Source organism: Pieris napi, chromosome 12 (assembly GCF_905475465.1).
Source record: "Pieris napi chromosome 12, ilPieNapi1.2, whole genome shotgun sequence".
NCBI lineage: Eukaryota > Metazoa > Arthropoda > Insecta > Lepidoptera > Pieridae > Pieris > Pieris napi.
In genome coordinates this window covers 3,989,482-4,004,423 of record NC_062245.1, presented here as the reverse complement: position 1 = coordinate 4,004,423, position 14,942 = coordinate 3,989,482, and the positions used below count along the sequence as shown (strand labels likewise).

At 32.1% G+C, this 14,942-nt stretch overlaps 3 protein-coding genes across 6 annotated transcripts in view; 2 read left to right on the top strand and 1 right to left on the bottom strand.

Annotated features, from left to right (window-relative positions):
• LOC125054874 (probable G-protein coupled receptor Mth-like 5) overlaps positions 1 to 14,942 on the top strand; it is a 37,506-nt gene that overhangs the window by 13,727 nt on the left and 8,837 nt on the right. The window contains exons 1-8 of one of the 3 annotated variants that reach the window (XM_047657018.1): positions 1,497 to 1,827; positions 1,918 to 2,053; positions 2,132 to 2,312; positions 2,393 to 2,690; positions 2,770 to 2,848; positions 2,945 to 3,147; positions 3,232 to 3,367; positions 3,545 to 4,584. In XM_047657018.1, the coding sequence (XP_047512974.1) occupies positions 1,641 to 1,827; positions 1,918 to 2,053; positions 2,132 to 2,312; positions 2,393 to 2,690; positions 2,770 to 2,848; positions 2,945 to 3,147; positions 3,232 to 3,367; positions 3,545 to 3,800 (1,476 nt within the window). In that variant the 5' untranslated portion in view covers positions 1,497 to 1,640 and the 3' untranslated portion in view covers positions 3,801 to 4,584. Of the gene's footprint in view, positions 1 to 1,496; positions 1,828 to 1,917; positions 2,054 to 2,131; positions 2,313 to 2,392; positions 2,691 to 2,769; positions 2,849 to 2,944; positions 3,148 to 3,231; positions 3,368 to 3,544; positions 4,585 to 14,942 lie in introns of those variants that run through there. The other 2 variants (XM_047657019.1, XM_047657020.1) reach the window with 2 other exon arrangements.
• LOC125054880 (RNA helicase aquarius-like) lies at positions 7,520 to 14,936 on the bottom strand. Its single transcript, XM_047657026.1, has 6 exons — positions 14,711 to 14,936; positions 13,872 to 13,972; positions 13,161 to 13,317; positions 11,993 to 12,203; positions 8,109 to 8,301; positions 7,520 to 7,732 (listed from the first exon to the last, which is right to left on the bottom strand). The coding sequence occupies exons 1-5, from the start codon at positions 14,795 to 14,797 to the stop codon at positions 8,294 to 8,296; spliced, it is 564 nt and encodes a 187-aa protein (XP_047512982.1). The 5' UTR covers positions 14,798 to 14,936; the 3' UTR covers positions 7,520 to 7,732; positions 8,109 to 8,293.
• LOC125054873 (zinc finger protein 239-like) overlaps positions 13,904 to 14,942 on the top strand; it is a 33,967-nt gene continuing 32,928 nt past the window's right edge. For both annotated transcript variants that reach the window (XM_047657015.1, XM_047657012.1), the window contains exon 1: positions 13,904 to 14,007. The gene's annotated coding sequence lies outside the window, so the exon portion shown is untranslated. The remainder of the gene's footprint in view (positions 14,008 to 14,942) is intronic.

Sequence of the window (14,942 nt, the reverse complement as noted above, 5' to 3'; positions counted from 1 at the left end):
AACATCAAAAATCATTCTCACTGGTCGTGTTACACTCATTCATACAGTTGTATCACACATCCTATTACGATTTTATCAAATTCAATTGAAAATAATTCAGACTTACTGGCTTTCTTTACTGGATTTAGAAAATAACAAGTACTATACTATCTATACTGACGGCAGTAAAGGCAATGATTTTGTGAGAAGTGCGGTATATGATTCCCAAAAAGATGTTGCTCAAAGCTTTGTTCTAGATAAAAACTGCTCCATATTTACAGCTGAGGCATATGCAGTTTTTGCAGCTTTAAAATCAATTACTTCTATAAACAATTGTAAATATTTTCTAATTTTGACAGACTCTTTGAGTCTTTTAAATAGTCTTAAGCATGCTACTCTTAATAATTTTAAAACCAATTATATTCTCTATTTAATTAAAGATACTGTCTTGCGGTTGTATAAGAAAGATGTAACTATTGCCTTTATGTGGGTACCCTCACATAAAGGTATTACTGGTAATGAAATAGCAGACAAAGCTGCATATGAAGGGATAACACTCTTAATGTCAGAAATGTGGTAAGTACATGTTCCTATGACCGATTATTATTATAATATAAATAATTCAATAAAAGATATATGGGCAAATTTATGGAAAGAAGATCAAGAACTTAAAGGAAAATGGTATGGAAGTATACAAGAAAATTTACTGAGAAGACCCTGGTATGAAGTTTATGAGTTGGATACAGTCGTGAGTTCGTTACCACAATCAACAGATTGCGTTTTTGTCATAACACTACACCCGCACACCTCGCTAAACTTAATATTATAGATAACAATGTTTGCTCTTTCTGCACTAACGAGATCTCAGATATGAATCATATTTTTTTTAAATGCCAAAAACCAAATTTTCATTCTTAATAGACTACTATTAGCAAGTGAAATAATGGAAGTTAGTGATCCCTCCCGCCGCCAGTTGTGTGATTTGCTCAAAAACAAAAAGTGTTATAGTGCATTATATAAATACGTTAAAACTACCGTAGTTAAGATTTAAGAAAACAAGTGGAATGTTGGAATAAGAATAACATGTGAAATTAAATGAAGGAAAATAAGTGAAATTTAGTGACCGAAAATAAGACTTGGCTTAAAGGTCTCGTTACCAGGCCATAAAATTATTTAAAAAAAAAATCACAGAAGTCGCCAGACGCCATTATAAAGTGAAGTGAAGTGATTAGTGAATCACCCCATCGGCCGCGCGCAGCGAGTTGAGGCCAACGTCTCCTTGCGCGCTGCAGCCCCCACCAAGAGATATAATCTCGACCCCGTACCGCGCTGTATTAGCAGGGCGCGAGGCAACACTCCACCCGAAGGGGGCATAGCCCCGAACGGGCTTAAACACACCCCTCTAGAGAGAGTGTGTAGTAATATCTGAACGGAATTAGTGAATCAATATCAAGCCATACCGCATACGGCATACGCATTGCAACTTTTTACTCCGATATTTAGCTCATGAGCACAAAATATAAATTAATTATCAATACTTATTCATTTCTGGAATATGGTGATAATGCTTAAAGATGTCTGCTATAAACTTTAAAGTTGTGATATAAAAGTGCATGCAGATGTGGAATAAAACTATACTTTTTAAAGTTGCATGAATAAACATGATGCATTATAACGTGGTATTCCTTGTACTGTTTACAATTGTACTATACACATATGCTGAAGTTAGCGATACAGACCTAAATGATTTGTCTAAGCAACAAAATTCTGTACAAATCAACAAATTTTTTGAAGAAAACGAAATTGCTGTTGACTCAGTGTGTCGTTTAGCGGAAAAATACGATGAAAGTTAGTATAAACGTTCCTTCAATTGTATTGTGTATCTGTATAGTACTTCTTTGGACATACCAATAGGTTTACTAAGCTTTTGATTTGCAGCTCTTTGGAATCCAATATTTAATACTGAAAATGGAGAGGACGTTAAACTTAAGTATTTTAGATTTGTACATGGGGTACCAAATTGTGAAACAACTGAACTGAGACCAATATTTTACTTAGGAAAATCTGAAGACAAGTATGTTTACTTTTAAAGAAAAAGTTATTGTAAATTCAATCATAAAATGTTTTGGATTTTCATTATAATTATTTCCAGATTGAATCTCCTGTCAGATGGACAATTAAAGCACTTAATACATCATGAAGTAAATTCAGAATTAATTAAAAATGACCCTTTAGTTATAAGTATATTTAACTTGCATGACATCAATACAATGCCTGATTCAAAAGAACCATCGTCATACATTCATAATCAAAATAAATATTGTATGGATAAGGTAAGTGTGCTGTCAACAGTATTGTAAGTTATCATTTAAATTAAATATCTATATTTAATAACATTAATTTTGGGTTACAGATTTTAGTAACCAATTCCAATACAACAGGTCAATATGCACTTGTTTGTGTTCCAGTAGTGAAAATAAATTGGAAGGACTCTGATTTCTTAATGAAAAAGATACTTAACCCTATATTTCATGCTATAGCAATGATTTTGTATTTGACAGTTGCTATAATTTATTTTGTATTACCAACTCTAAGAGATTTGGCTGGGAATATCATATCTACAATAAATGTTTGTCTTATTGTGAGCCAAGCGGCAGATTTTGTAAGAATATTTACAGAATCAAGTAATCATGTCAGTTTTATGGTGACAGGTGAGCTATTGTATAACTATTACTTTTATAAAAAAAGTTTAAAAGTTTCACACCTATAAATATTACATTTTACTTACAGATATAATTTTATATATAAGCTTATTAGGAGCGTTTTTCTGGTTAAATAGTTTTGGCTTTTATATATGGAAAACATTCAAGTAAGTATTTTTAATATGAAAATAAAAGTATATGTACCTACTTTTGTTAAGACTATAAATTATTACACACATTAAAATATTTTGTAAATTCTTTAGATCAAGAAATGTCTTTCTAAGAGTAACAGATGTGCGCAAATATTGTTACTATTCAAGTGTGGTCTGGTCAAGTGTAGCACTAATAGCAGGGATGGCATTATGTGCACATTTTCTTTTGGATACAGGAACTAATCCATATAGAAAAATGATAAAACAGTTTTCATCTTCAATACTTGTTGATGATGTGGAACAAGAAACTATAGGTAAGTAAAGTTCAGAAATGCAATGCAAAATTAAAGTTTTATTTATAAAATCAAAACAAACAATAATATATAACATGTTTCTAGGCTGGCTTGGCATAGCTATATTTTTAACCCCAGTTGCATTTACCATAATATTCAATTTATTCTTCTATATCACAACATTGAAGGTAATTAAGAGAATAAATATTTATGGAAGGATACATTACAAGTTAAAAGGATGGTAAGTGACATTTTACTCACATAGCCTAACAAAATGTTTAAAAAAAATGATTTCTTAAATGTGTAATTCTGTCTGTTATGGGCTAAGTTTAGAGTAACCCCAGCTCTTATCTACATATAATCAATCACAAATATAACATTTAGTAAGTGCTTAATACTCATTTAATTTTTTTTTTAGTTTCGATTTATTCTTGGATATGTTTGTAATAATGACAGTATCATGGTTGATTCTACTATTATCATGGTTTAACCCTGCGCTGCTGTATTCACAAATAGTAGTGAATTTATTGGAAGCCATCTTCATATTCTACATTTGTGTGGTAAGACAGTCTCATGTAACATTTTTACTTAGGAATATTTGTTCTTATGCTCAGCCTGTACCTACCGGGGAGTGGGGTGATGAAATGACTCATATGAATGGTGGAAATTATTAGGTTTATTTTGCTTTTACTAGCCCGATACCAAAATCTATATTATATTATTAAGGATCCATAGTTTCATGGTGCATACAGTTTATGTGTATCAATAGACTACTAACACAAGATCATTTTACTGGATCAGTTATGTTTATAGACTTAAGTATAATTTTGTGACCTAGTGATTAAGATAGCATTTTTATAAATGCCTATTCTTTATATTCAAATCGCTAACTTTAAATCACACTTATCATAAAAAACAGATTCTCATAGTTTTAAGTCAAAGGAAATTTTGAATCTTCACTAGTTTAAGATAAAGTTTAACACAAAGTAGAAGTTAGTAGAAGTTTTAGTTACTTTGTGATGTGTGAGCTGTTCCTTCAAAATTTATGCCTTATTGTATTATTTTTGAGTGGAATCACTCAAAAATAATAATACAATGGCAGCTATGGTAGAATTAAGAATATACAAAGTAGAATAAAAATTTACATGTCATTGTCATTTTAAATTGACAAATAGCATTTATATCAAAAATGTTGATAATTTAAAGTGCTCATTATGGATACTTAATTATTTTATTGGTTAATCTCACTATGAAAATAGCCCCATACTAACATATCTAGGGTTTAAAGACATATACTAATAGAAATTAAGAAAAAGCTTCTTAATTTCTATTAGTATTTTTTTCAATCATTATGACAGGATCACAGGACAATGCACAAATCACTAACTGTATTTAAGTAAATATTTTTATTATTATCGTGTTGTAAACAATATCTTGAATTTTTTTAAAAAATCCATCCAAAAATCACAATTTTGGAAACATTTTGCTCTCTAAATACAAAACACCTACATGTATGCATTATATACAAACACATTAATAATGGTCTTGTTATAATTTTTATTACTAATGTAGTTAATGAGTATGTATACAATAAAATAAACATTAAATGATATTGAATAATTTGTTTTCTTTTATATCTGCTTCTAATAAACCACAAGCCCATGAACAAAAAATACCTGTGAAATGACCCAACCTGAATTACGCTTAGAAGGCTGTTACTATATCTGAAAATAGCTCTGAGCACTATGCCGTCATTTCTGAGCGGTACATGTGAGTACGTGAGTGAATGGACTTTCTCAAGTACAATGGGGGAATTTCGACTAATTATTAATGTACGGCTTTGTTATAAGTGTATAGATGATTAAAAATAAATGTCGAAAAACCTAGTGCCGTACAAAAGTGATGGTGCCGGAAGTCGGTGCAAATTTTTAATTCGACGACAGTTGCAGAAGCAATATAGGTCATTTATTACTGTACGGCATTTGTGTGATTCCTTTTGGACACATATACAGATACTTAACCCGTAAACGCCGTACATATTCCCAGCGGAGCGGTTGAAAGCCAAGGGTCGGAACCCTACCCCTACACCCATATACCCTAAGGTCATTGTAAAATGTACGGCAACATGTTCAAAATATTATTTAACACGTCGTTGTTTAACATTATTGTCCATGTTTTATAATTATGCCGTCCAAATATTATAGTTAATATTTGTGTAATTAAATATTTATCGAAATTTCAGGATTTATCAAGTTCTTACTGCTGTAAGATCAGAGAATAATGTACGGCAACTTGTTTTTTTACATAATGTTACTAAATATTACCGTTGTACATTATAGCCGTTCATTATAAATGGTAACAAATAAAAATATTATGATAAAAAATATATGAAATTTCCGAAATTTAGATGACTTTTCAAATGCTCCTAGAGTAATATGGGGAGTAATATTTTCAAAGATTATTGTTATTTTATATGTAACAAATATAAATAAACAAAAAAACAAGATGCCGTACATTTTACTCCAGAGCGTAATTCAGGTTGGGTCATTTCACATGTATTTTTTGTTCATGGACTTGTGGTCTATAAAATGATGGTGTTAAGTAGCAAGTTAATTAATGTAAGAAGTCTTTCAAACACAAACTTTCTACAAATTCAATGAATATAATATTATGATACCTCTACAGAAAATTTGCATACATATGATTTTTCCTAACCTACGTATTGTTCAGGTTATGGCTGACATCAAACAGGAGACAAAACTTGGTTCCTGATATTTGTCTTCTAGTAAAATAACCCCCACTAAAGTGTTTATTGACTTTCAGACTTACATAGCTACTTTCACAGCGTTATGTCGTACGGTATTCTACTGTGGGGTGCTGCTGCAGAGGTCCAATCCATATTTGTGCTGCAGAAGCGGGCTGTTCGGGGTATTTGTTGTGTTTCTCCGAGGGAGTCGCTACGGAATAAGTTTAAGGAATTAAATATTTTGACACTATCTGGTCAATATATTCTTGAAGCCTTGTTGTATGTCCAAAATAATATAAACGATTTTAAAACAAATGGTGACTTTCACCAGTATAATACGCGAAATAGAACTAATTTGAGTGTACGACCAACCAGGCTCCAAAAGATAAACCACTCCTTATATGGAAATTGTATTCGTTTTTACAACAAACTCCCAAGCGAAATTAGAGTATTATCACTAAATAAATTCAAAGCCCTCGTTAAACGGAAATTAATCAATAAAGCGTTTTATAGGTAACGATGTGAAACAGACGTACCCAAATTTGGAGTTGCGGGGCGTGAGGAGGGGTGTAGTAATCACCCCCCCCCACAAATTTTGCGCTTAGGAATCCAAAAAAAAATTTTTTTTAATTCTCACCTATTTTACACGAAATCTGAAAATGATCGCAAGAAAACAGTGTCTAGTATGTATGTAAAGCCAAGTTTTATAAAAATGCTAATAAAATAACGCACATTCACGCAAAAATAAAAAAACCTAAAAAGTTACGGCTTTTTAACTGATATTTTGCACTGGATCACTGTGAACACACACTGTTCTGGCAAAATCCACATTCGAAATGGCCGCAGGCCGATTGCGTTTATAAAATGATTAATGAATAGGGATGTGAAAAATAATCTATTCTGTGAAAGTGAAAATCGATTTTAGTATTCGATTTTGAATCCGATTTTAAATCCGATTTTGTATTCGATTTCGAGTTTCAGTTGAACAGTTATTTAAAAAAATATTAATATACGGTTAGTATATTAATATTTATATAACCTAACCAATCTAAATAATATTTGTTTTTATGGACAGCTCCGATCTAAATAGTAATTGTTTATTCAAGCCTCAGCGCTACGGGAAATGCAGCCCCTCCACCCTTGCGTACCAAAGCACAGGCATTTTACAGTGCTTTGTTACAGCGGGTGGGGGCTGCTCTTCCTCCGCGCCTCCGATTATTTATATACACTCTAGGGGTAAGGCAGACAAGACCACGTGGATAGTGGGATGCTCTGATTCGGTTTTGGGTACTTTTTGAATAATTTAATAATTTTCGGAACCATACATTAATTAAAACATGAAGTTAATGTAATGTATGTACATTTGACAAGTAATGCTTAAATTAGGTTCCACTATAAAATTAACAAATGAGGAAATAATCGATTCGATTAGGTTCAACTTTAAAAATAACAAATGAGAAAATAATCGATCCGATTAATTTACCGAAAATGTCACATCACTCATAACCAATAGAAAACGACAATGACACATCACTTATAACCAATAGAAATCGAGAATGTCACATCTCTTATAACCAATAGAAAAGTAGTTAGATAATGGCGGATTGTTTATAAATTTCAATACAATTCACATAAGTTAAAAAAAAATTTTTAAAATACTTTGACGCTTATCCTAAAGCTAAAATCACTTGGAGGTGTTCCAATCAAGGGTCCCCGAGACTCCTGCACAATCAGTATCATCAAATTCAGGTGCGTTTGACTCACACCCAACCCCAATCGTCCATGACGGTGTTGAAGAAGCGCCGTGTTGGTAATAATGCTTCAAGGTCGATCATCAGCTCCAGGAATCGCTCGCAGTATCTGATAAACATTACATGCATATAAGTTTTAAATTACTACTTCCGTAGCTTAGTCGTTAAAGTTTGGTCTTCTCTTCTTCATAGAGGTTCCAGGTTCAATTCCCGGAAAAACATTTCTAGTCTCGAGTTAATAGAAACAAAAATCTATTATAATGATCTTAAAAAATTACTAAAGGTAATATAGTAATAACGGTAAAGTATTTACGCCGCCGTTTACGCCTAATAATGCCTAAAATGAATAAACAATGATTATCAACTCGCCAAACAAAGCTAGCAGAAGGTTAATTTATGATCCATATATGCCCACTGAATGTTTTATTCTTGTTAGTAAATATCACACATGAATTCTGTATGTATATAAAATATAACTGTATTACCTTATTTTATCTGGGTTAACATCACCCTCCTCAGGAATGCTTTCCAATGTCCTCATAAATTTAATCATGAGTTTCTGCAAGTATCGCCTCTCCCAGTTCAACTTATCTAAAAGTTCAGGTTTGTCCTTCTTCTGTGTGGCCCTCCAATACTTCCGCCATTTTGGCACGTTTTTGAACTCTTGATTTCATCGACCTGTGGAATATTTAATAAATCATTTTTCTTATAATGTTAATTAAATAATCTGAATCATCATACAAACAGGAACAATATTTTAACATTCAATAAAATACTTTATCGCTACTTGAGACAGAGTAATTTTTAAGTTTTATGTGATTAGTGATATACGAAAGGGTTTCGCGCGATTTTATTTTTGCAGACTTCTTTTTTTAAATTCGGTCTGCGCGCTAATTATTGTTGACAGCCAGTAAAGTTTTCATAGAATATGGAAACTAGAATATAGACTCTTTGGTTATTGAAACATTTATTATCATTATCCACATTCTAAATTCAAATTACTGTGAATAACTAGGCCTAAAAAAACTACGGTGACGGCCTGTAATTGTGGAATAGATGTGATAAAAAAAAAATTCTGATAAAGTGCGTGCGTACAAAGTACACAATTCATAGCCCGGTCAATTTAGACATTCAATGGTACATAAAGTCCCAACAAGCTAAAGCCAGTAAAATTGTTCAAAACATAATCTATATATATAAAAGAAAGTCGTGTTTGTTACAACACTTATAACTCAGGATCGGCTGGACCGATGTTATTTATCTCCGTTTTGGTGGATTCTTCTCCGCTCCGATTAGCAGAATAAGTAATAAAATATCGGATAAGTTATCGAATAACAATTAATTAATTAATTAATTTTACGAATACAAACAGCATGTGGTGCCATCCGTTGACAAAACTACGCATCATTTTACGTCAAATTCCGATCTTGAGGTGCTTTAACATGCAGTATCGCAATATTGGGGCTAGAGAGAAGAGGTGTGTAAAACTGCCATTCTTCTTTCGCAATGGCAAGCAATGAAACATTTCTGTATTTGCAAAAAAAGTTGTATTAATGTTGTTACCTTAATGAAATCCTAAAATAAGTTTAACTAAAGTAACAATGATATTATTAGACTAAGGCGGAACGAAGTTAGCCGGGTCAGCTAGTTATAAATAAAATTTAAAAGTTCCCCATCATACCCGAGTATGGATTTTTTTTTATTCAATGTCAAAGGTCAAAAAAATGAGTTCGTCGCGATTTTCAGTAAAACGGTAAGTTTGCCCCAATAGATCACGTTTTTGTATAAGTACCTATATTTAATTGTTGCAAAATAATTTATTGAACGACGAATAAAATATAAAATGCTAATATGTATTTCATAAATTCTCTTTAAGCCGAATTTACATTACGAAACTAGTGGCTCGGAATTAGTTTTATGACATAAATTTCATCAACAATTTCACGTGTAAATTTACAGTTTCATAATGCATGCATCGGTTTCGCGACACTGGATAAATTTCGTGCCATTCGCATATTTTTTGTAAAACGAATGTCACGCAACTACTTTCACGATGAAAACGCGACACGAAACTAGTGTCGCGAAAGCATTTGCACAGGGCAGACGTGTGTGTTTGAGTGCATCGTGCAGCTAAATGACCGCCAAAATGGCAAACCAACGTTGGTCAGTTGATAAAAATATAAAATTCGAATTTTATATATTAACATCTGTACCACGACGTTCTGCATCGCAAAATGAAGCTTTGATGTTGACAGAGCCATGTCGTTGGTGATACTGTTGATTTCACGACACTATTATTTTTTGTTAAAGTAGTTTCACACGTGCTGCAACTATTTTCATGAAACTCATTCCAACATGCATAACACTAGTTTCGTAATGTAAATTCGGCTTTACAAAATAATAATTTTAAAAATAGAATTTCGTATATTCGCCTTTCTCACTGTCTCTCAATCGGTCTCAATCGCTCTCTCCCTTTTCTTCGACAAAAACACTGCACATCTTCGTGACGCTAATATTATTATTATTGCGTTTCATCCGTAAAAATGCTATCCTCATGCGCCTATAGAAGTTTTACTTCAAAAATAACTAAAAATATTGTTTTTAATGAAACAAACATTATCAATTTTAACGAATTGTTTTTAGAAGAATTGTTATATCAAAGTATAGAATAATGAAATTATTATATTATTTGTCTTTCATTTCATACTTGGTTTAATATCCTAATCTAAAATATCATGCAGTCTGTCGGGTCCTCTAATATTTAATAAAATGGTTTGTTGTTTACTATACTTTGTTAATGAATAATGAATCTCATTAATACATACACATGTTGATTTACTTAAAAAAATAGAAATTTAATTAATATGAATCTACTTATGTAGTGTACTTGAAAAAGAACTTTTGTACTTTGAAAATGTCCGTATACTTCTGTGTCAATACAATGCCATCAAAAAATATAACTTGTAAAAATCCAAGTCTTGCAACGTAGTTCTTCTACCGTAAAAAGTTGTGAGACCCATGTAATATTAAGATGGTTAATTTATTCAGTCCCTACCTTAATGACCTGTTTGTCAGACCCTACTTAAATAAATGGGTTTCCTTGATTTATACACTAAACACTAATTGTATTCTAAATATTTATTTATTTATTCAGAAGATTCACAGCACAATACAGAAATAGATATAGATATATATATATATATATAACATTATGGGCCAATTAAAAATCTTCACATATGGTTTTTTTTTTTTTTTTAACAACAAGAAGGTATACACTATACATGCCAAATATTTTTTAGTTTAAACAAAAAAGAAAAAAACAGAATCTAAATCTCAATGCATTTCAAATATCCTGGTTGAAGTAATTTTGTGTTAAAGCTTTCCTGGCTGTCACCACACTCTCAGCGAACATATCGATGTCAATCTTTAAGTTATTAAATTTGTTCGCCGCTCTAACCATAAAGTTGTTCCCTCTATAATTTGTACTTACTTTGGGTACATGTAATAGGTTCATGATTTTAAGTGGCTTACTATGTGTTCGAAGGTTTATTTTGCATACTAGCTCGGTACAATCGACCGAACCAGTAGCAATTTTCATGAGGTATATAGTGTCCGCAATATCCCGTCGTATAGATAATGGCAACATGTGAAAATGTTTACACCGAGCTCTGTAGTCAGGCAGCGAAATTGCAAGTGTTTAAGAAATTTATTTTGAATATTTTCTATTCGATTATTGTAAATAGCATACTGAGGGTTCCAAATTTGCGATGCATACTCTAAGTTGCTTCTAACATACGAACAATATAGAATTTTCAATGTCTTGACTAGGGTAAAACTAGATGATGTTCTTAAAATAAATCCAAGCATTTTGGTTGCTTTCCGTACGATACTATCTATATGTAAATCAAACATTAGCTTATTATCATGCAAAACACCAAGATCCCTAATAACATCGACAGCCTGTAAGGCAGAATTTTTAAGCTTGTAAGTTGCATTGATTTTATTACTTTTCCTAGTGAATGTCATACAAAAGTGAAGATAATAAATATGAAGATTCTATGTCTGCTAGAAGTGCCTTAGAGTTTTAATGATTGGTGAGTCAATGAGTGACAAAGTTAAGAATTTAACTAGATATAATTCTTAATGTACTGATTCTAATTGAATGAAATTTAAAATATATGGTGTTTATACAGCATTCCTTTTTATATTATTTCCTTGGCAATCGAAAATTCAGGCTTTTAATTTTATCCACATCAAATTTATAGGAGGTCGAAAATGACAGAGCTGCTTCGAGAAAAGAATAGTACGGCCGTGCCGCTTTTTTGTGTCAGATGGACAAATGTTATGCTTTAGCCTTATTGATTCTCACCTTCTTGCAAACTAATCCACATGCTAAGAGACACCAATCGTTTCACTTGATCTCTGCATAATTGCACCTCCATACTCCCAAAGCAATGGTTCAAAAAGAGTGGGAGATTTGTCTGCTCCCTCATATTGTTACTTAAATGGTCTTCCGCTACACTAGCATGAAGAACTTGCTCAAAGAAGCCAGGAAAGTCATCTGGTTTCTTTAGTAATGCCTAAAAATAATATAATTCTATAAATATGAAAAATATACCAAAACCATGACCATAAGAATCATATGAAGACTTCAATAACTATACATTATGTTTTTAGCTTCATTAGAATTGTTTATTGATATTTACTATAATATCTCAGTACAAGTAGTCTTGAGTTTATATGTTATAAACATAAAACTGAGAAAGACTAAAAAAATTAAAAACTCAGTATTGTATTACAAATAAAATTTTAATGAGGGTTTAAAGGATGATTCACGGTACACCGTGTCGCGACCGGGCCGGGCCTCGGCCGGGACACGTCCACCGTGCGCCGGCCGGGACAGTGGTTCATGTTACACCGGGCTGTTTGGGTGTACGCACGTACGTGTTTGCACGACTATATCTGTTTATGTCAAAAAAAAAAAAAAAAATTTTTAACCTCACTAAGATTTGACGTTGACTGCTCGGCGGGTGCCCGGGCGCCTACGTTCATGTTACGACGTGCCGGGGCCGGACCGTGCCGGAGCCGGGAAACAATACCCACCGACATTACAACGCCGTGCCCCGGCCGGGGCACGGCCGGGCACGGCCGAGCCACGGTCAGGCATGAATTACTTCATACAAAAGTATATCATTAATGTTAGGCCGTGCCCCGGCCGTGCCCCGGCCGGGGCACGGCCCGGTTGAGACACGGTGTAGCGTGAATCAGCCTTAAATCAACATGTTTTAACAAAATTTCAAAACTTTACAGCAATTAAAAAGAGTGGAGGAAAGTTTCTTGCCAGTTCTTCTTGCCCACTCTACACCCTTGACTTGCGAACTGGTAGTACATATATGTAAATTTAGAATTAATTTAACTTCTTTTCTGACCTTCATAATTGTACTTGTTTACCTATATGAATAAAGTTATTTTGAGTTTGAGTTTGAAACATGATAGAGTTTGCCTATCTGTTCTAAATAGAGCTAAAGATGACTTACCTGCCATGCTAGGACCCTCTCACGGAACTTCTCATTAATCATTACGATTATTGACATCATATGAGCGTGAGATGCCTTCCCCGTCTCATAATGTGGCCACAAATAATTTTCGAGGTATTGCGAAAATTCCAACATCATTATACGCCGTACAGAAAAACTGAAAATCATCAATTATAACACATTAAAATAGGTTCTTAAATTAAAAAAATATTATTGCAACTCTCGAAACAAAATACTCAAGTGTCGTGATTTTATTAATTACGTTTTTTCTCTTATATAAATCAAAAGTTTTGGCAATTACCACCAACTTTAAATTGGTATGGTTTAATACTAATAGCTAGAGTATAGTTAGAACTGAGAAAACACAGTTTAAAATATATATAAATATAGACTAAGATGGTAGAAATAAAATTATAAAAAAATCAATACAATTACTTATTAATATCTTATTCTATTGTTATTTATATTTGGTATATGATGTAAAAAATAAAACTAATATTAACTATTAATTAATAAAAAGTTATAAGCTCATAATTTTTTTATTTTTTTATCAAAATAATAGCATGCCATAAATGTATTTTGAAACAAATGGGGTCATTGAACTCAATCTATAAGGCCACTGAACCCAATACAGTCTTTTGTCCATTTCAAGAGGGCTAAGACATTAAGATAAAAAAAATTATATGTATTTTAAAATTATAAGATACTTACTTTGATCCAAGGATCTCTGCTTGATATATGGACTCCACAATAGCAGAATCATAGGGCAAGTGATTATCTTTAGTTTGAGGTGACCAATATTGGGTTGCAAGCTGAAATATCAACCATAGTGATTTAAATCAATTAGGTGAGTAACATAGATTTGGATTATTAAATACCAGTTGGCTTTACAATTGTATAAAAGGGAAGTGATTTTAGTTGATTATTATATTCATGGTTTTAGATTGAATGCATCAAGTATAAGTATGTTTAGACTTTAGATACAGTAAACATAAGATTGAATTATTTAGGAGTAGAGGCCTAAGTAATAAGTAAAGAAACAGCAGACACAGCTCTCTTCCCCTTTAAAAATAAAGTAAAATGCTATCTTCATTATTAAGAGATTTTCCCATTTTACCCGTTATGCTAAAAATAGCTTAATAATATAAAAACAAATATATTTTTAAATACAGAGAGTGAGAGATTTTTCGGATATGATTAAGAACAATTTCTTTTAAATCCAAGAGATTTTGAATTACAAAAGCTATTCGAGCTATCGACTCGAGGCTATTGTATATAAATTAGGAGTTCCGAAATCTTAACATAACAGATGTGTCTGTGAGTGTTAAATAACAATTTATTTAGTTTTAAAATGATACAGTTACTTTATAATAAAGAAATGTTTATTTGGTCTTTTCCATTATACTGTTGAAAAATTCCAGAAAAATTACGTGATTTTATGCAATATGTTTGTTTTTTAAAGTTGACTTGTAGGAAATTTAAAATAATTCTTTATAATCTAGTGCAGTGTTTATTAATAAAAATTTTATGAAAATATAACCTCTACTTACAAGTGTTATTCTATCAGCATTTATCTGAGAAAGGGTCGGCAAAGGGATCTTTGATTTATCATTTGGAGCTGGCACATCAACTTTCATTTTGATATTATCTTGCAAGTTATGTCAATAAAAAAGCACTGAATTTAATCAAAACAGCCTTTTGCAAAAACACCGCGACATAAACAAACACCCTTACAAATATAAATGCATGATTTAAGGAATGCTGATTGGTCGTTGGTGAATG

Coding starts and splice junctions, on each gene's coding strand:
- LOC125054880 (XM_047657026.1), bottom strand. CDS start 14,797: ATGAAAGTTGATGTGCCAGCTCCAAATGATAAATCAAAGATCCCTTTG. Junction 13,318..13,871: donor GCAGAGATCCTTGGATCAAA/GTAAGTATCTTA, acceptor GATGATTTTCAG/TTTTTCTGTACGGCGTATAA. Junction 12,204..13,160: donor AGAGGGTCCTAGCATGGCAG/GTAAGTCATCTT, acceptor TATTATTTTTAG/GCATTACTAAAGAAACCAGA.